The sequence below is a fragment of the Felis catus genome, chromosome A1, assembly GCF_018350175.1.
Source record: "Felis catus isolate Fca126 chromosome A1, F.catus_Fca126_mat1.0, whole genome shotgun sequence".
Taxonomy (NCBI): Eukaryota; Metazoa; Chordata; class Mammalia; order Carnivora; family Felidae; genus Felis; species Felis catus.
In genome coordinates, this window is record NC_058368.1 from 193,047,246 (window position 1) to 193,069,015 (window position 21,770).

At 38.5% G+C, this 21,770-nt stretch overlaps 1 protein-coding gene across 3 annotated transcripts in view; it reads left to right on the forward strand.

Annotated features, from left to right (window-relative positions):
- FAM114A2 (family with sequence similarity 114 member A2) overlaps positions 1 to 19,640 on the forward strand; it is a 32,744-nt gene extending 13,104 nt beyond the window's left edge. For all 3 annotated transcript variants that reach the window (XM_011285908.3, XM_011285913.4, XM_019840021.3), the window contains exons 9-14: positions 2,557 to 2,636; positions 10,521 to 10,643; positions 11,149 to 11,288; positions 12,791 to 12,863; positions 16,365 to 16,418; positions 18,301 to 19,640. In XM_011285908.3, the coding sequence (XP_011284210.1) occupies positions 2,557 to 2,636; positions 10,521 to 10,643; positions 11,149 to 11,288; positions 12,791 to 12,863; positions 16,365 to 16,418; positions 18,301 to 18,402 (572 nt within the window). In that variant the 3' untranslated portion in view covers positions 18,403 to 19,640. The remainder of the gene's footprint in view (positions 1 to 2,556; positions 2,637 to 10,520; positions 10,644 to 11,148; positions 11,289 to 12,790; positions 12,864 to 16,364; positions 16,419 to 18,300) is intronic.
- Positions 19,641 to 21,770: the final 2,130 nt, after the last annotated feature.

A 21,770-nucleotide genomic window follows, 5' to 3' on the forward strand; every position in this document is an offset into this window, starting at 1 on the left:
TGATCTTTAAATACCATTCTGAGGACTCTAATGGAGTTTCTGAACAGATGGATTTGTATCTATGACTTTTTTCTCCCCTACCTGTTTGCCAGAGATCAGGACTCTGAAAAGAAAGCAGTGTAGTGCTATTCCCAACAGCTTTCCCCAGTGGTTTTGGATGAAAATGCAACACTGTCCTTGGTATTTAATTACAGCTCAATGAAGATGTTAAAAACAACAACAACAACCACAACAACAACAACAACAACCAAAATGGTGGTAGCAGAGGGGAGAGAAAAACATAGAATCTGGTTCTGATGACATTGGTCATCTTCATTTTCTGTCAGCATCCTTAGCTCTTGCCCCTCTGTCTTATGCATCTGATCCCTTTGCCTCAGCAGGAGAAGACCCCAGCCTCTCCAGGGTCCCTCCAGAGCACTAGCCCTGCCTCCTTCCCATCCTCACACTTTTATTCTAATGCAGCAACTACTTTTTATACTCAGGTCTGTAGGGAGTACATGACAGGATCTTCAAATGTTTGTTTATTTTTGAGAGAGAGAGAGAGAGAGAATGAATGTGAATGGGGGAGGGACAGAGAAAGAGGGAGACACAGAATCTGAAACAGGCTCCGGGGCCTGAACTGTCAGCAAGGAGCCTGTTGTGGGACTCGAACCCACAAACAGAGATCATGACCTGATCTGACACTTAACAAACTGAGCCACCCAGGCGCCCGTCCAAACATTTTTTATGTATTTATTTTTTATCAGTAATCTCTACACCCATTGTGGGGCTCGAGCTCATGACCCTGAGATCAAGTCACATGCTCTACCCACTGAGGCAGCCAGGTGCCACCTCCAAATGTTTTTTGATCAACACTTAGTAAGCAGTAAGTTTTTTTGAGCACTGAGAACTAATGTATGTATATTTGATGATTATAAATTACACACATGTAATACTGTAATAACATATTTACATTTTAAAGTATACCCTCAAATAGAATTTTTTTTAAAAAAATGAGACAAATATCTATAAATAAAAGTTCTGTTTTCCCCCTGTACTCCAATTGGATTATTTCTTGAACCCCTTGAGGTACATGCATCCTAGCATGGATTCAGAGTCCTCTCTTGCTCCCAAATAATTTAGGAGCATTGCTAGGAAAACAAAATGCCTGTCAGACTTTAGGTTTTTAGATAGTAGGATTTGATTAGGAGTTGTGTAGAGGACTTACATAGGTTACAGCTGTAATATTTAGTGAGATCAACTTTCCCCAAACTATAGTGTACCTGGGATCACCAGACCATTTGCATTTTCTGCCTTGAACACCAAGAAGACAAAAGGATAGCAGATGGAGATAAAAGAACCAAGATGGAATTTTTTTTCTAAGGGTTTTGGGGAGAAAACGGGTATGAAGAAATAATGATTTGCCCTAGTAAACCATGAACTGGTGACTAAGAAACACTTCTGTAGATTGTAAGTGCTAAAAGATTTCTATAAATAAGAGTTCTCCCTACATTGTGTGGTTACAAGAAGCTTTGGTCTGAGAAAATGAAGTAGGATTTAGATGAGTAGAGCAGAAAATAGCATTTCCTGCCATTTGGATGTGTTGTTTTTCTGGTTTTTTTTTTTTTTTTTTTTTTTTTTTTTATATATATCTTACGTATTTGCTTGTATGTTTCTCAAATATAAGTATTCCGTGTTCCCCATCATATCTTACCAGGCTTATTTAACCAACAGCTTTCTTACCATCCTTCCAACATTCTGGAATCCCTTTCCTCTTCCCTTTCTTCTTATCCATCATTATTTCTTACCTGGACCCTGGATTATTACCTCAGCCTTTCTGCCTTCCTTCTTATTCCCACCTCCACCCGGGAGCCAAAGTGGATCTTTCTAAAATTTAAATCGGACATAATCTGTGTCTGTTTAAAATCATTCAATGTCTCCTCACTCCCTCAGTAAAAAGTTTGATTTCCTCTCCATAGGTTTTAAGGCCCTCTTTTGCCTAGATCCTACTTAACTTTCTAGCTTCACTTTTATCTCTCTTCTCTCTCTGAAATTGAGACTCTCCCAGATATATTAAACGTGCGGTCATGATCTTTGTATTTGTTTTTGCTACCTGAAACTCTTCTTTTTCTCCTGGCTAAGTTGTACCCATTTTTTATGTCCCGACTTGAAGTCCATTTTCTTTGAAGCACATGCATGGTACCTGCTTAGTACTCTGCTTTCACCTGTTCTCATTCATACTTCTGGAATAGAACAGAGAGCACTGGATTTGAACTGGGGTGGGAAGGCCAAGTATTTGCTATTAGGAGAAATAACCCCTCCAAGTCTTAGTTTCTTTATCTCTAAAATGGGATGATGACCCTCTTTACAAGCCCATTGGGAGAATTTGTTGGTGCATGTAGAAGGATTCTGTAAGCACCAGAGCACCGTGCTCATGTAAATTGCTGTTGCTATTCCTGGTGCTGCTGCGGCTCCTCGCTTGCCTCTCCTCTGCCTCCCCCTTTCCGCCCATCTCTGTCCGTCTTTCTGCAGGGTTTTACATGGCTCTGTGTTTTTTTTGTTTGTTTATTTGTTTAGGGGATGAAGACTTTACCAAAGAGATAACAGAGCTATTTTCCCAGCTTCATGTCTCCTCCAAACCTGAGAAGCTTACCAGGGTAAGTTATGCTTGGTGATTTTCACTTTTTTTACTTGTGTCAATTTAATGGATAAAGAATGTAAGGTTATGACTTTCTGGCAAGGATGTCACCAAATTGGGAGCTGTATTCTGAGTTCTGTGCCTTCTGCCTGCCTCCTGCTCTCACAGGTTAACATGCAAATTTCACATCTGCCCTGCCTGCCCCCCACATCTGCCATCCTCACCTGTTTTCATTTGGAACACTTGCTTATTTGAAAGCTCAAATCAGGTCACAGTGTTGGCAGTACGCACCAGCCTTCGTGATACCAGTGGGTTCGCCTTTATGGAGGCCTCACTGTTGTCAGGGCTCTGAGTGATCCAAGGATGATGGAATGTGGCCTCTGCCCTTATAGGGCTGGATGGAAGGTAATGATTTCCCAGAGCCCAGTGACCAGTTAGCATGTGAAAATGAGCCTCCCGTGGCCTATGCCTGGGTCTTTGATGGTGATGCCTGAGCTGTTTTTACACGTATGAAACATGGAGGGCCTTTAGTCAAAGTAGGTAGGGAGCACCTGTTTCCAGAGCAGTACTCATAGAGCATACTTGCCAGTCCAGCTCATGGGACACTATCCACTTGATCTCGGGCTGCTTGCCATCTCTTCACCTACCTCTCCCAATCTCCAGAAACATCTCTGGACCAGGTAGCAGCAGATGCACATTGCTTCCTGGCCAGGATAGCCACCACAGTCACCTGCATACCGTAGGGTAAGGAATGTGATGCTTGATTTTGTTATCTCACTCTCCTTGCCCAGTGAAAAGGCTGCACTCCACAAGCTATGCAGTCACCCCCCAGGCAGCTCATCTTCCTCATCTCCACTATAGCGCTTGACTATAGCACTTTTTAGCTTGTATCATAGTGTTTTTTTTTGAGTTGGAAATATCAAACTTAGAGAAAAGTTGCATAAATAATGCAAAGAAATTCATATGTCTTTTATGCAAATATGTCTATTATTAACATATATATATAATTTATACATTTAATCATTCGTATTTGAGCATTTGTTCTCTTGTTACCTCTCGCTCTCCCCCCCCCCGTCCTTTCCCTTTCTTTTTTTTTTTTTTTTATGTTTCTTTATTTTTGAGACAGAGAGAGACAGAGCATGAATGGGGGAGGGGCAGAGAGAGAGGGAGACACAGAATCAGAGGCAGGCTCCAGGCTCTGAGCCGTCAGCCCAGAGCCTGACGTGGGGCTCGAACTCACAAACCGTGAGATCGTGACCTGAGCTGAAGTCGGACGCTCAACCGACTGAGCCACCCAGGCGCCCCCTTTCCCTTTCTTTACATACACATGCACCACATGCACATACACACGTTGTTATTATTGGTACTATTTTGGGGAATAAATTGCAAACATGATAGCCCTTTACTCATAAATATTTCAATATGTATCTGCTAAGAATATGGATATTCCTGTGGGTAACCGTAGTAATTATCATCTGCAGTAAATTTAACATCAATAAGATATTTTTATTTAATCTCTTGTCCACATTCTGGCTTGGCAATTGGCCCAACAATGTCCCTCATATCCTATTTTTCCCTCTAACGTTGAAGCCAGAACATAATCACGAATTGTATTTAGTTGTCATATACTTTGAGTCTCTTAATCTGTGGTAGTTCCTCACTTTTCTTTGTCTTTTGTGATGAGAAATACAAACCGCTTTCCCCCGTGTAAAAACGGAGTATTCCTGATTTGGGGTTTGTCTGATGTTTTCTTATGATTAAAGTCATGTTATGCATTCCCAGGCAAGAGACTTAATAAGCAGTTTTATATCCTCCCTAGACTACACAATGTCCATCTTCCCCTTAAAATGATGTGTTGTCTGATTTCTCACTGTATGGTTACGAATTTTTTACTGCTAATAAACTTTCTGTGGGTAGACATTTTAAGACCAACAAATATCCTGCTGTTCATCATAATGTCCCTCCAGATTTAGCATCTATCCATGATTCTTGCTGCACCAGTGTTTACTGTGATGGTTGCAAAATGATTTCTCTTAACCCCAACACTTGCTCCTTATTTATCAGTTGGCTTTTGGCATTCTACTATAGTTAAGAGCTCTTCCTTCTTCTATTTATTTATTATCTATTTGTTATTTAATATCTCATGGAATTCTGTTTTTTCCCTTTGGTTTATAGTTCATTACTGTCCTTAATTATTTTGGGATTCAAATTGACCTACAAACTGACTCTTGTGTGACATGCACTTACCATTTTTTGGAGTATTTCCTTATTTTCTGGCATAACAATATTCTGGACTCCTCTTGTACCTTCTGTACTCTAGCCCTGGAATCAACCATTTCTTCAGGGAGCCATAGCTCCTTTTTAGTATTACAGGCTAAGACGTGGGTGCTGGGTGTGCTCATTGATATTGGGGTATCTTTGCCTCCAGGTCCTGTGGGCAGAGCTAGGAAATATACTTAAGTACACACACCCCCATATTTGCACATGTGCACACATACATATGTTAGAGATCGTGAATTTATGCTGGTAACTCCAGTTTCAGTCTGTCCCTACAGGAGTCTTCCTTGCCTTTCCTCATTACAGATTCATATCTCTCATCTTCCACAATAATAACCCTGTCTCCTGACATTAGCACATTCCCTTATTTTCTCAATTCTATAATGCATCTGAAATAGTTTCATTGCTTTGCCCATGCCTACCTACTATAAAGCCAACCTATGAAAAGAATTTATGATTTATTTGCTTTCCCCCTACATTAAATTTTTGAATATATAGAGGCTTATGCTTCTAAAAGTCAAAGCTAAACAATTCCTATCCACTCCCTTTTCCTTTCTAATACTAACTTTCTTGTTTTCTGGCATATCCTTCTTGTGTTTCTATTTTTAGATAAGTAGATAGATTTTGAAGATAAGCAGATCTATTTTCTTATATAAAAGTTAACACACTGTCTATGTTCTTGAGCACTTTGCTTTATTCACTTAACCTTATACATATGTATTTTTATAAATTTATCACAGGTTATTTTTGATTTTTTTTTTTAATGCGTGTATCTTACTTCCCATCCTAAACCTTAAATTTCTTCAAAGCTGGATCTGTGCTTTATTGGTCCTTAAAATGCCAGATCTACTGTCTCTTTGTGGTGTTGAGCAAGTTGTTTAACCTCTCTATGCCTTGGTTCCTTTAGCTGTGAGATAGGGTGATGTGGGGTTCTTTTGAGGATTTAATGTGTTAATGCATACAAAGGTCTTGCGAAGTCCCTGGCTCATAGTAAATGCTCACCATTGATGGTCCTATCTATAGAAGCTAGCCCAATATATTTAGGTGTTTGATAAATATACATATGTTAAGTAAACTTTATATTGCTAAGTGTTGGAGAAATACTAATGAAAAAGACCTAGTTTCTGTGCTCAAGGAGATCGTAATAATAAATAAACTATTTTAAAAAGGCAAGTAATCCTTATGTATTTGGTAGTTGTAGTCATTCTCTGCAAGTTGTGTTCACATTGTTTACATTTCCTGTGTTGAGTCATAAGGTATAGAATAGTTAAGGAGCAGGACCTGATTATTCCCAAGGATTTAATGGGAGGCTGTGTGATGTAGGGGAAAAGCAATGAAGCAGGAGTCTGAGAAAACAGGTCTGATTCTTACTCTGATGCATGTGATGTGGGCAAATCCCATTTCTTTTCTAGGCCTTTTCTCCCCCCCCCCCCCCCCCCCCCCCAGCTGATGAAAACTAAGTGGTTGGAGAAGCTAAGCTCAAAGGTATCTTTAAAATTTTTTTTTTTAATGTTTATTTTTGAGAGAGAGATAGAGTGTGAGTGGGGGAGGGTCAGAGAGAGAGGGAGACACAGAATCTGAAGCAGGCTCCAGGCTCTGAGCTATCAGCACAGAGCCTGATGCAGGGCTTGAACCCATGAACTGTGAGATCATGACCTGAGCTGAAGTTGGATGCTTAACTGACTGAGCCACCAGGCACCCCTCAAAGGTGTCTTTTAATTCCTAAGTCTCCAGGTCTCACCAATGGGAAGTTCCAGACTGAATTCTGGGTGTGAGGCCTGGGTAGTGTTGCCCAGTTTTCAAAAGGTATGATAAATTACCTTGAGTTGGCACAGTAGTTCATAATGACTTCACTTAGTGTATTTATTATAAGAAAGATCATTTTGAGTATGTTTTATGCCTACTAAAATATCTCCTTCAAGTATATTACATTTATGGTATCAGTTTTCTTTTGCATGGCCTTATGTCTCCCCATTTTTCTTTTTTTAATTTGAGATAAACCAATCCCTGGTTTTTCTCTCATTTTCTCTCTTCAAAGGCTTTGCAGAGAATTTCACATACTATGTAGACTGTTAGTCAACTGTTAGGATTCTTTCCAGCTTCATCTCTCACTATTCTCTTCTATAAAAATCTCACCACTCCAGCCTCTTCTCCCATGCTTCTCCCATATTGGTCTTCATTCTGTTCCTTGAGTACACCCACCTGATTTCCCTCTGCTTACAACTCTTGTCTAAATATTTGCATGGCTGACTCCTTTTAAACTTTAGATTCCAACTCAAATATCACTCCTCAGAGACCCCTCCTGGCCACCCAAACCAAGTCTGCCCTCTGCTCATCCAGTCCACACTCTCTGTCTCTACATTTTATTTTCTTCACTTGTTTCCTTATTAATTGTCTTTCTGCACTAAAGAAGAGCAGGGCCATGGTTTATATAGGTACTTCCGGCACCTGGACAATGTGTAGTAAATATTTGTAATGAATGAACTAATTAATAAATGTACCCTCTGCTCTGGTCCTACTAGTTGCTTCACAGTTTTCTCAGCATACTTTGAGTTTTCTGTTTCCAGTCTTTTACATAGTTAATTCTTATTTATTTATTTATTTATTTTTAATTTAATTTGAGAGGCTAATGTAGTTAAAGATCAGAGCCAAATTATTCCTGAGGGTTTTTGTGAGAGTTCCTGTGGTAGGAGGAAGAACCTTGAGATGAATGTCTGGGTACATAGGTTCTGCTGTAGCTTATTCATGTTGTAGCCTTGGGTGTAGCCCCATCTATTGATCCTTAAACCCTCAACCCCAGTGCTATATTTGTAATAAAACCTGTGATTCTCACTTCTTAGCTGGAATGGCTCTCATAGTCTTCTCTGAATTCGTATTGCCTGGTTACAGCTCTGAACACATTCTGTCTGTATAAAGTTTCTCAAGTGGATGTCTTCATTTAATGACAATAAACCTTTTCTTAGAAGTCGGGACAGTCTCAGTGGCAAATGACAGAAACTCAAGTCAGACTGGCTTAAGAACAAAGGGTCACTCATTAGCTCAAGAACTAGAAAATCAAGAGCTTCAGGCATGGCTCTCTATCTAGGAACCCCACCTACTACCCCCAACCCAATCCCCACACCAATCTCTTGACTCTGCTTTCCTCTGTTACAGCTTTATTCATAGAGAATCTTTTCCACATGGTGGTAGGATGACTACTGGCAACATCAGGGTGACTTTTTTCCAGTTGAGTAACTCTAGCAGGAGGAGGGCCTCCCTTCCCTAGTAGTTTCATCAGATGTCCTGATGCTGATGCCCATTGATCTGGGTTGGGTCACTTTTTGAAACATCATGAAGTAATCCCTGTATGGAAGGGGGATTAACATTCTAGTAACTAAATCTGAATTGTTTGCCAACCCTTGGAGCCAGAGGATGGAAGCAACCCTACCCAAACCTCATGAACTAAGAAAAATCTAGAACCCACTACCAAAAGAAAAGAGATAGGGATGCTGGCTAGGTAAAAACAGTAGCTGCCCTCCATAGCATGCCAGGCACTGGGTGTGCAAATCCAAACAAGACAGTCTGTAGCTATCCTATGGTAATGTTGTTCATGTATAGGAGATAGACACATTTAATTTCAGTGTCTTTGGTAAGTACTAAGTTGAAGGGGTGCTCAGGGGACCATGGACATACAGGGAAGGGTTGTTTACATGCCTTGTTTCCTGGAAGGTCTTTGAAAGTTACTTGGAAGAGACAATGTCTAGGTAGATGATTGAAAGAAAACTAAGAGCTGCCTTTATTTAGAAAAAAGAAAAGGGCGGGGAAGGGCATTGTAGCCTAAGGGAATAGCATGAATGAAGAACAGGCATTTATAGGCCATTACTATCAGATCTTAAAGTGGAAAGTGGTAAGAGATGAGGCTGGAGAAGTAGGTAGGGACTAGGTCATGGGTACTTCTTCAGTCATGTAAAAGACCATCATCTGGTTGAAGGGGAGCCATTGAAGGGAAGAGGAATGATCAGCCTACAAAATATCTTGATATGTATGTCCAGCAGGCAGTTGGAATACATTGTTTTCAGGAGAGGTGAGTGCTGGAAATAAGGATTTAGGAGCCAGCAGCAGGTAGGGAATACTTAAAATTACAGAGACAGGATGGGTTGAGGGAAGAGGGAGTGTGGTGAGGCTAGTAGAGAGCCAGGCTAGAACCGCAGGTAATGCTGGTGTTTAAAAGGCTGAAAAAGGAGTATCAATACATACAGAAGCCTGAGGAGGAATGCCCATAAGGGTGGGGGGAGAACTGGAAAAAGGCAGTATTTTGGAAGTCAAAGAAAACTAAAAACAACTCAAAGGCCCATCATCAGAGAATGGTAAGTTATGGTATATGTATAAAATGAGCTACTACATAGCAAGAAATAAGAATGAGCTACTGATATTTGCAACAACATGGATAAACCTAACAGACACTATATTGGGCATAAGAAGCCAGATACAAATTAGAATGGACTTAAAGTTTCATTTGTGTGCATTTTAAAGGCAGGTAAAATTAATTGAGACAGTGAGACAGAAGACTGGGTTACCTTTGGGCAAGGGAAGGGTGACTTGGTTTGAGCAGTATTTTTTTTTTTTATTTTATTTTTTAAATTTACATCCAAATTACTTAGCATATAGTGCAACAATGATTTCAGGATATTTCTTAGTGCCCCTTACCCATTTAGCCCATCCCCCCTCCCACCACCCCTCCAGCAACCCTCTGTTTGTTCTCCATATTTATGAGTCTCTTATGCTTTGTCTCCCTCACTGTTTTTATATTCTTTTTTGTTTCACTTATGTTCATCTGTTTTGTCTCTTAAAGTCCTAATATGAGTGAAGTCATATGATTTTTGTCTTTCTCTGACTAATTTCACGTAGCATCATACCCTCCAGTTCCATCCACGTAGTTGCAAATGGCAAGATTTCATTCTTTTTGACTGCTGAGTAATGCTCCATTGTATATATATATATATATCCCACATCTTCTTTATCCATTCATCCATCAATGGACATTTGGGCTCTTTCCATACTTGGGCTATTGTTGATAGTGCTGCTATAAACATGGGGGTGCACATGTCCCTTCGAAACAGCACACCTGTATCCCGTGGATAAATGCCTAGTAGTGCAATTGCTGGGTGGTGGTAGGGTAGTTCTACTTTTAGTTTTCTGAAGAACCTTCATACTGTTTTCCAGAGTGGGTGCACCAGCTTGCGTTCCCAGGTTTGAGCAGTATTGACTAGGAAGGGGCTGGGGGGTACCCTTATACTGATGGGAATGTTCTGTATCTTGATCTGGGTCACAGTTACAAAGGCATATAGATGTGTAAACATTTCTTGAGTTGTGCTCTGAAGATTTGTGCACTTTATGTAAGTTATGCCTTAGTTTTAAAAAAGGCAGAAGGGTTAGAGAAGCTCAAGAAGGGGAGTGAGTGGATGGCAGTGTTAAGTGTTGTAAAGAGAAGTGGTAAGGTAAGTAGATGGATGTATGGTAAGTGTGTGTTCGGGTGAGACTGACTTACATGATGCTAACGTGTTCCTGGTAGGTGTACAATATGTATGATAACCTTTTGGTGAGCTGAATTGAATTGTTGATGGGCAGTAATCTTCTTCTTATTTAGGCAAGAAATAATGCCTATGAATGGATGAGTGCATCTCTGGCCAAGCCATTAGAAGAGAAGGAAGAAGGAGAAAAACAGTTGGAGACAGAAAAAACTGAGCAAATCAGTAAAAATTTAATAGAGGTACTAAAGCAACTAAGCCTTTTTTTTTTTTTTTTTTTTTTTGAAATGGTTTTGAGATGTGAGTATTACAATCAGGGGCATAGGCACCTTTTGTTTTTTTGTACCACTGTCTGTAATGTCAACCTTGTAACCCAAGGTTATAGCAACCTTGTTCCAGACTGTAGGGTGAAAGGAGTGAAGAAAAAGAGACTAAGGGTGTTTGTGTGTTGTATCATGAAGAAAGTTCCCAGAAACTGCTACAAGACACTTTTTATCTAAATCTTTTGGCTCAAACTTAGTTACGTGGACACACCCGACTTTAGGGGAGCTTCTGTTTCTGCAGTTATGAGCCCAGCTGGAAAATGACATCACTACTGTGGTAGAAGAGGAGGTGTATTGAAGGGCAGCCATTGTCTCTGTTGCTTTCACGATCTGGAATCCTCCAGTATGTGAGAAACAAGGAATTCTTCATTTCCTCCGGGATAAAAACAATAATAACAATGCTTTGTTTTGCTTTTCTTTTCAGGATATCCATGCATTTGCTATCCGGAGCCTAGCAGAATTGACTGCCTGCTCAATTGAACTGTTTCACAAAACAGCGGCTCTGGTTCTGCATGGCCAGAAGCAGGAAGTGACAGCCTTAGAAAGGAGCAGAGCCCTTTCCCAGTAAGTGTAAAGAGTATCCCTGTAAATGATGCACATTGGTTCAAGAGTTTTCTCAGCCTCTTTTTACTCTCAGCCTCAGAGTTTTAAGAAACTTTCCTCTCAAGAAGATGCCATTCACATTGTACCATTCACATGTTAGAGGTTTGTTCATTTTGGGTTTTAGTTATTAAGTAGTCAGAAGTGTTGTTTCTTTTCGTGGAGCCATAAGTCTACATTATAAATTTTTTTATTAACCGCCTGGTTGTTTTATTCTTTTTTATTAATTGGTAATCTGAAAACTAGTTCTCAGGTAATTGGTTTTAATAAAAGTAGAATTTTACATAAGTAAAAATAGAGAGTAGTTCTAAGAACCTTAGTTCTTAATAATGGTGATATTTGTTAATGAGTGCTAATTTTGTGCCAGGTACCATGCTAAGGGACTTACATGTATCACTTCTAATTTTTACAACTCTAAAGGTAAATGATTAGTCCAGCTTTAAAAAAATGAGGAAACACAGACTCAAGAGAAATGTGATAATCTGCCCAGGTTGTGCAGACGGGGATTTAATCCCACGTCAGGCTAAGTCCCCAAACCCCCTTTCCCTCCATCTTGCATATTATAAAGTAGATAGTCATAAGAGACAAAAAAAAGACCTACTGCTTTCTGCTTTCTAAATAAATCTAATTAATGAGAATGTAATTGGGAAAAATTGTGTGGGAGTGTCTAATGTGTTAGGGTTGGGAGGGGCCCTTGATGTTTTCCAGACCTCCTCTTTACCTGCAACTTCACCACCCCTCCACAACATCCCACAGAGGGGGCTGGTTTTGTCTTCACCATCCTTAGGATGAGGGACTCAACCCCAAAGTAGCCCGTTCTTTGGAAAAGTGGCTCTTTCCACTTTCCATTTATACATCTGTGTTTATATGTATACATATGCATATATATGTACCTGTACAGTAGGGGGGTGTGTGTGTATATGTATAAGCATACACATATATATAGTTTCCCTGTTAATTATCAAGTGAGTTAGAATCCATGGAAACTGGGCTTTTGCTTGTGTACTGATATATCCTCAGTGCTTAGAATAGTACCTGGTACACAGAAGACTTCCAGTAAATATCTGTTGAATGTATGAATACATACTTACTTTACCTACGTTTGTAAATGGAATGTAGGATTTTTAAGTACTGTCTTATCTCCTGAAAGTGTACTTTAGTTATTTCCTTTAACTTGGAAGTCTGGTACTTTCTAGAGGATTTTGCAGTAAAATGTTTTTCCAGGGACTGAACCTCCTCTTCCTGTAGCATGAATGTCTGCTCACATGGGTCCGCAGATGCATTAGGTAGTTGATGAAGACATATTTACTCCCTTAAAAAAAAAAAAAAAAGCTTTCTCCTTTCACATTTACTACCAAGAGTGATTTGTTTTCTTCCGACAGTTGTTAAATATAGCTTATTTTTAAAAAAGAGAGAAAGAAAAACAAAAAGAGGAGCCCTCCTGACTTGCCTCACTTCTTTCCTAGGATGACAGTTGTACTGTGTAAGGAGTTGTCTTCTCTGTCTAAAGAGTTCACCACCTGCCTAACAACTGCCGGGGTAAGAATTCATGCCTGTTCTTGCGCTGATGTCTGTTCTGTGGGGTGTTTTTTAGAGAGTTTCACTGAGGTAATTTCATACCATAACATTTTCCCATTTCAAGTATACCATCCAATGGTTTTTTAGTATATTCACAGAGTTGTCCAACCATAACCATATCTAATTTTAGACCATTTTCATCATCCCCCAGAAAACCTCCCGCCAGTGGCAGTCATGCCGATTCCCTTTCCCTCCACACTCTCCTAGCCCTGAGCAACACTCACCTATTTTCTGTCTGTAGATTTGCCTATTCTGGACATTTAATCTAAATGGGATCGTACAATATGTGATATTTTGTGTCTGTTGTCTTTCAGTTAGCATAATGTTTTTGAGGTTCATTCACATTGTAGTATGTATCAGTACTTATTTTTATTACCAAATAATGTATTTTAGGGATCTATACCACATTTTATTTTTCTGTTTATCAATTCTTAGACATTTGGACTGTGTCTAGTTTTCAGCTATAATGAATAATGTTGCTACAAACAGGCATGTGTGTTTTCATAGTAGGAGTGGAATTGGTGGATCATGTAGGTGACGTGGGCCTTGGAAGAACTGCCAAACTGTTTTACAAAGTGACTGTACCATGTAACATTCTTGCTGGCAATGTATGAAAGTTCCAATTTCCTAAATCCTCATCAGCACTTGCTATTGTCTGGTTTTTTTTTTTTTGTTTTTTTTTTTTGGTTTGTTTTTTTTAATTAGCCATCCTAGTAGTAGGTATGAAGTGGTATCTCGTTATGGCTTTTATTTGCATTTTCCTGATGGCTAATGGTGTTGAACATCTTTTTACTTACTGTTGGCCATTTGTATGTCCTCTTTAGAGAAATAGCTTTTGTAGTTTTGCCTCCTTTTAAATTGGGTTCTTTATTTCATTATTAGTTATCTTTTTGTCATTTATTTATTATTTGCCTTTTTACTATTTACCATTTATTATTGAGTTGTAGGAATGCTTTATATATTCTGGGTACAATTTCATTATCAGATACCTGATATGCATGTATTTTCTCCCAGTCCATAGGTTGTTTTTTCACTTAATCTTGATAGTGTCTCTGCACAAAAGTTTTTAATATTGACTTGTCATTGTTCTCTTTTATGGCTTGTACTTTTGGTATTGTCTCTAATGAATTATTGCCTAACCCAAGATCATGATTTACTCCTACGTTTTCTTCTAAGAGTTTTGTTGTAGCTCTTACCCTTAAGTCTATGATCCATTTTGAGTTGATTTTTTATGTAGGGTATGAGGTAGGGGTACAACTTTATTCTTTTGCATGTGCATATCCAGTTTGCCCAGCATCATTTGTTGAAAAGTTTTTCCTCATTGAATTGTCTTTGCCCTTTTGTCCAAAATCAATTAACCATTGATATACGGGTTTATTTCTGGACTCTCATTTCTATTATTGATTTTATTTGTGTGTATCCTTATGCCATTGGCATATTGTCTGGATTACTATAGCTTTGTAGTAAGTTTTGAAATCAAGAAGTGAAATCTTCCAATGTGGGTCTTCTTTTTCCAGATCTTTTGTCTTTTTGGAACCCTGTGCATTTCCTCTGTGAATTTTAGGATCAGCTTGTCTATGTCTAACTGATTTTTACACCTTATTTTTGTGTTCTTTTTATGGAGTCTGCAGTATATTTTATGCTGCCCTCTGAGACCTGTGCTGGAAATTTAGACCTTGATAAAATAAAAACTGCACAGTGACTACTGGTTTTAAGGAGCAGCGCCGTACTTAGACTATGGTAGTCCTCATATTCTGCGGTTGCCAGCCAGGAGCAGAGTTGTAATTAAAACAGCTAAAGTTCTTTTTTTTTTTTTCTTTCTTAGAGGAATTGTAAAAATGTACGTAAGGTGTGTAAACTATGGAACATGATTCAGAAATCAGTAATCATGAATTAGGATAGAATCAAGGGCATTTTAAATGAGCAGATAAAAAATCACTTTGTAGTAAAACCAAGTTCATAGATACAGAGAACAGGTTGGTGGTTGCCAGAGGTGGGGGAGTTGAGGATGGCTGAAATGGGTGTAGGGGATTTAAAGGTATAAATTTCCAGTTACAAATAAGTCATGGGGATGTAATGTACAGCATAGTGACTGGTTAATAATTTTGTATTGCATATTTGAAAGTTGCTAAGAGAATAGATCTTAAAACTTGTCTTCACAAAAAATTTTTGTAACTGTATGGCGACAAATGCTAATTAGGCTTATTGTGGTGATCGTTTTGTAATATATGTAGATATCAAATCATCTTGTACACCTGAAACTCATATGGTATTGTATGCCACTTATACCTCAATTTAAAAAAATCCCTTAGTAGTAAGTATTTAAGGGTCAATGTGGCAGCAATTTCTGGGCCCTTAAACTTATTTTAGTTAAGAACATAGCCCAAATTAATTTTTCTTAGTTTATGAGTTTAGATTATTCCTGTAAGGGATAATCCTGGGATTATCTCTTTTCCCCTTAATATTGCCTTTAATAGAGCTTCTGGGATTCTTGAAGTTAATCGTGGGAGCTGGCCAAATCTTTCCATGTGTTTCATAAAGATACTTTAACCCAGCAAGTCAAATATAAGGTGCTAGCACATGCGAATATTAAATTTGCATTAGTTATTTCCATGTTTTACAGACGCCCATCTTAAAAACCATTGAGTATTTTGAGCGCATGTTACATATGCATATCTGCATATTTTGTTTTAAATTTGTTCTAAAGTTTTCTGGTCACATGTTTCATCATTTCTACCCTTTCTTCCAAAATGAAGATACTTTTTAAAGTCAATAAAAAACTACAAAGGAGTAAACTCTCAATTGGATGGCACGGGAAGATATAAAGGAAATTAAAAAAAATTTTTTTTCTAATGTTTATTTATTTTTGAGAGAGAGAAAGAGACAGAGCACGACTGGGAGAGGGGCAGAGAGAGAGGGAGACACAGAATCTGAAGCGGGCTCCAGGCTCTGAGCTGTCAGCCCAGAGTCGGATGTGGGGCTCGAATTCATGAACCGTAAGAGATCATGACATGAGCTGAAGTCGGATGCTTAACTGACTGAGCCATCCAGGAGCTCCTTTAATTTTTTTTAATGCTATCTTATTTTTGAAAGAGAGACAGTGCATGAGTGCAGGAGGGGCACAGAGAGAGGGAGACACACGATCTGAAGCAGGCTCCAGGCTCTGAGCTGTCATTGCAGAGCACCATGCGGGGTTTCAACCCACAGACTGTGAGATCGTGACCTGAGTCGAATTTGGACACTTAACTGAGCCACCCAGGTGTCCCTAAAGAAGGACATTTAAAGCACTTTTAGAGATGATATTTTGCTCTTTCTCAGTCCAGACATTTTCTATACTTATGTTATGGGTGTGTATGTATATGTGTGTGTGTGATTTTCAAAGTGGGATCACAGTCTGCCTACTGTATATATATATATCTTTTAATTTGCTGTGCTCACTTAATACTGTATTCTTTATTCTAGGTCCAAGAAAAGGCAGACATCCTTAATCCCCTAATCACTGCTGTATTTCTAGAGGTTAGTAGTAATTATGTGTAAGTCTCTAACTTTTAGGGCATTATGTATTATTAATCCACTCTTCTTAAGTCTTTATTTTTTGGCATTTTTGTTTTTTTCACCAGATTGGTAGTTTAGCCATGTTGATACAGATACGACCAAAATGGTGTTGATACAGATAGGACCAAATGCCTATCCCTGTTCATTATTTACAAAGCATAAAGATGAAGCTGCTGTGTAAAGTTCAAGGAAGCAGTAGCCTGTCATTATTTAGTTTATCCATTGGCAGTTGATGGACAATCCTTAGTAACAAAACACCTTCTCTGGACCAGTGGGGTAAACTTGAAGGGCTGAAAATTACAAACAGGCAAACACTGCTTCTCAAAGGACTAACATTTATACAGGGGAGATTTGTTACAAAACAAAACATTTTGTTGTGTCGTTTCCTTGCCAAGAAATTTGCCTTGTTTTGTCAAAGGTACCTGTGTTCACATAATCCTCATCAGTCTATTCGATTTAAGGAGGTGGGTGGTTTAAGTCCCCTGGGAAGGGGTTTGTCAGAAGATCACATGATCGATTATTGCCTGCTTGTGTGACACTTTCTGTATTCCATGTGTTAAAAACTCTATTTTGTAAATGGTGCCAACAATTTAGACATTTGATGATCTGTTTAAAATGTATTTATGTAAGTTGGGGGAGATAATTGGTTAGGTTTTAATCATGTATTGAAAATAATTTTTAACTACTAGACTGTTACTTCTTTAGTTTTAAATTCTTTTAAAATTATCACTCAGGAAATGCTTTTTAATTCCTTAACTACACAGTTTTTCTTGAATATCAGAGTAATTATTCTGCTCACTTAGTTGTTTTTTTTTTTTTAAAGTTTGTGATTTAGTAGATGGGAGAGTGGTATAGGTGAGAAGTTTGCAAACCAGGAGTCCGGTCCAGGATCTTTCCTGATTTGCTGTATGACCTTGGACCAGGCATTTACCTTCTTGACAGTCTTCTTATCTTTATGTGCATTGTAAGAGATTTAACTAGATGATCTCTGGGGTCTATTTTGGTTGGAAAATTTGGCAGCAAATGTCACATTAAAGTTTAAATAGGAGTACATGCTATTGATAAATCCAAAAAAGGTAAACTCATTTGATGGGTGTTCCTTATTGCTATTTGGACTTGATTGTTCTTGTTTACACATTTGAAACACTCTTGTCCTTGAAATTATGAGTCTTAATGTGATGAAGTCTCTATTATTCTGGAAGATCAGAACTTGTCAGATACAAATGAAGTCTGGCAAACTCTGAGCATGGTGATTCTGTAATGCTTCTCATAAATATGTCTCTTGTACCAGACGGAAATATATCTACACTGTATCATCTTTAAAAGCAGTTTCAAACTGAACAAATAGGAACATTTTGTTCCTATTTGTAGTACCTATCTTGTATTCATTAATTGTGTTGAGTCCACGAAAGAAGAGCTGTCATAATGGACTGGAAATCTGATTGGTGTAATATTCAAAGCCTTGTAAAATCCACTGAGGGATTGACTAAAATGCTGTGACAGAATCTGCCCAGTTAGTAAAGGAATAAATAAGCTTCAAATGCCGAATTGAGCAGGATGTCAAAAAACAGCTACCATTTCTGATGGACAAGTTGGACAGAAATGCTAACATTGTTCTTTGGTACTGTCATATCCTAAGACCTAGATCGTTCTTTCTTCTGTGGCTTTTATTAGCGTGGTTAGTTTGTGCTTTTATTTGCCAGGCTACACATTCACTTAAATTGTAAAAGTGAATCTGTTTTCTTGTTGTCTTTTGGTATATTTTCCCTTTTAAGCGACCGTGCTATCTATCTATCTATCTATCTATCTATTTATTTATTTATTTATCTATCAATCTTGACAGGCATCAAACAGTGCTTCCTATATTCAGGATGCCTTTCAGCTGCTCTTACCTGTGCTGGAGATCTCTCTCATTGAGAACAAGACCGAATTACCAGAGGCATGAGCTGCAGGCTCAGGACCTTCCTCAGAACGTTGAAGAACAGAGAAGACTCAACCCAAAACTTGTAATGGCCAAGAGTGCCACTCTCTCTTGGGTACCCCTGAAAAAGTGAAGGAGAAAGGATTATTTTTAGTGTATAGGATTTAGGCAGGAGAGCAGGTATTCAAAGGTTTGCTGCCTTCCCTGCTTGGCTGAAGTATTCAGGTCTTCACACTGCTCTTCCGAGCTGTTACAATTATTAAATTATTTGAAAAGAAACTTTTATAGAAAGTTCAAGAATGATAGCTCTAGATAAAGGTTAATGGAATATTCAGGCAAAAATATTGGTCTTTCTTGGACATGATGCGAAACACTAATAGTTTTGTCATGGTTATATATGATTTTGCAGCCCACGGATATAATTGGTTTGAAGAAAGAGAAAGAACAATTTAGTATTCTAGAATTCATGTGCTCGATCTATTAATGCCATGTCCTTTCTCCTTTCTATAATAAAATCTGTGGCTTTGAGAAAACGGTATATAGAAACTGTAATGATCACCTTTAATTGCCTAAATTCTTGGAATTCATTAGGAAGTTTCACGTGCTCTTGAATTCTCAGTAGGTATTTGGTACTGAGGAAATGTACTTGAAGCCACATGAATTAACTACAGCAAAGTGCCCTTTGGCTTCAAATTGTTCTCCTACCCTGAGGTGACAGGCTTCAGTTATAATTGAGCCCCACTTGCCTGGGTTCCAGACCAATAAGTGCACCTTAGAGAAACAGTTTCGTGTTTGCAGGGATCAGTATTCTGAGTCCCTCCAGGATGTTTCTCACGCACACGTTATGTGCAGGAGAAATTCTGTAATGCCAGCTCCAAAGGAGTATGGAAGTTCTTTCAGTAATGGGGTTTTCATCATTTGAACATTGCTGAAGGGGACTATACAGTCCCATAGAGATGATGTTCATTTATAACAGGATTTAACCTGTATGACACAATTTGGTTTTCTTTAATCTGTTTTGTTTTGTTTTAATGTATTCCTTAGCATGTTTATAAATACAGCTTTTATCCTTCAGATCTTAAGCCTTCTTTTGCTCTCTTCGACAATGTAAGAGGCTAATACGGTGTTATCTTTCTAAAAGTTATTTGGTGTCCACTCTTTTTAAAAAAGAAGTCTCCAGCTTTGTGGTTGGAGGTAACTTTTCTGAGTGCTACTGCTCATCTTCTAAAACCTTTAAATAAAATAATTGTATTGGTCAGTCATTTCACTTTTCCATACATGAGTCCCAGTATCTTTTTCAAACCAAAGAAATAGCAAAGCAAAGCTCTTATTAGTGCTTGATCTAATTAGAGTTGACTGATCTCAACACTGTTTCTATATAATCGCCATATTTGGGGGTAGGGGGCAGGTTGTAAGTGAGGAGAAAATAGGCTTGAGCTAAAAAGTTACACCAACAGCACTAAGATTTTACTGTGCTTATATTCTGTTCTAATATGATCAGAAAAGTTTTTGAACATTCCTTTTTTAGATAAATTTCACCCTTCCCAAATGTAATGCTGAAATTTCAGAAAAACAAAACAAAAAACAGTTGCCTGCGGCTAATAAAGCTGGTGTTCCCAGTCCTGGTTTGTTGCCTCAAGCCCAGTTGCTGTGCCTGAACCTGGATCCTCTGAGTAGGGTATTCCTTGAGCGAGGTTTAGGAAATGGCCACACTGCCAACCACCCATCCGTACTCTTGTACAATGGCAGTTTACAGTTTTTACTTCCCAGTCTAGAAACCTAGCTAAGGATTTTCTTTCAAGAAGAAGGATATAGATACGGGGGACAGAGCAGTGACTCTTTTTATGTGCATATCCTGATTTTGACCAGTTTTAGATTAGACCTTCCAAAAGGCAGATGTGACTATTTGCCTCTTTTTTCTTACTTTTCCCTTTCATCAGCTTCCCCCACCCACCCAAATGTTTTTTAATGGATTTAGGGGACCATCGGTGAAACAGTGATGAAAGGACCAATTAATTCTGAGTAACAATTGCCTCTCACCTGAAATATAATGGAAAGAATGAAAGTTCATTGATTGAGTACAGACAGAAAAATAAGAGCATAAAAATTCATTGGCAGGTGAAAAGGTAAATTCAGGGGATACTTTGGAACCTATTGGATTATGGGGATGATTATTGGATGGTGTGTGCTTCATTATTCTGTGATGATACGTAGTCTCTTGGTGCTATTTCTTTTAAGTTTTTTTGTGTCTAAGGTTCACTGCTGTGTCTTTATATGTGCTATGCTCCCTCCTTCCCAATTCACTGAACACCAATGTGTAGTTATTACTGGGGTAAAGTGCTTCTTTTCCTAGTATTGGGATCTTTAAAGTCTAGGATTAAAAGAGACTTCATTAATTTGGTCCAAAAGAAATGAAACATCTACCAACCAATTCTTGTTTTTTCTTTATATAATACCTTGCAGATGTGTTAACGATAAGTTATATTTACCTTACTTGCTGTTGATAGTTTTTGGTTTTTTTTTAAGGCAGAGATAACCTAGATTGACGGGCCTCTGAAGTCTGAAACTGTAATCATATGGCTGGCATTCACAGGAGTCTGAAGTCAGTGTTGATGCACAAATGTGGATTTTCTAGTCCTACAGTCAGGGAACAAGTCTTGTCTGTCCTACCCCGAATGAGGACCCTCTCCTTTGTACTTGTTTTTAATCTAAATTTCGATTTGAAAGAGAGATGTTTTATAAGTAGTTGCTATTGATGTCCTCATTTGAGAGAGATAGACATCTTTTGTATTTTTAGATGTAGTCTGAATTTTAAAGGTGGGACTATTCCTCAGGTTGGAAAAACCCAGATCAAAATCGTGGGTAAAATTATACCCACAGGGGGCACTCAGCATGGTATTTCACAAATGTCAAAGATTGAAATCTCTTACTATGTCTTACCGATATAACACGATGTTCATTTTCATAAAAGACTTAAAATGAAGTGTTTGAGAAACAAAGTTCTAAAAACAACAAACCTTAATGTGTCATCAGGGTGTGTGGCTAATGTGAGAATTTTGAAAACCTGCCCAGTAATATCATTTTGCACCTAACACTCCGTGAGTACCGTGCACTCATTTCCCCGTTTTACTTGCAGCCCATCCTTGATTGTTATTATGTCATCTGGCCAAACCCCAAAGTCCCTTCATGTCTGTCGCTTCCCCGATCAGCTCTTTAGGAAGTATTTTTTTAACAATTGAAGTATTCTCTGAACTCATCGGTCTTGGAAGCTTACACTGGTACCACTGTTGGAGCAAAATCCCTGCCTTTTAGCTGCGGAGCTCTTCAGGAAAGGAAGTGGGGCCATTGCTCTGTTGTAATGAATTCTGGCTGAGTTGGGTGGACTTACCTCA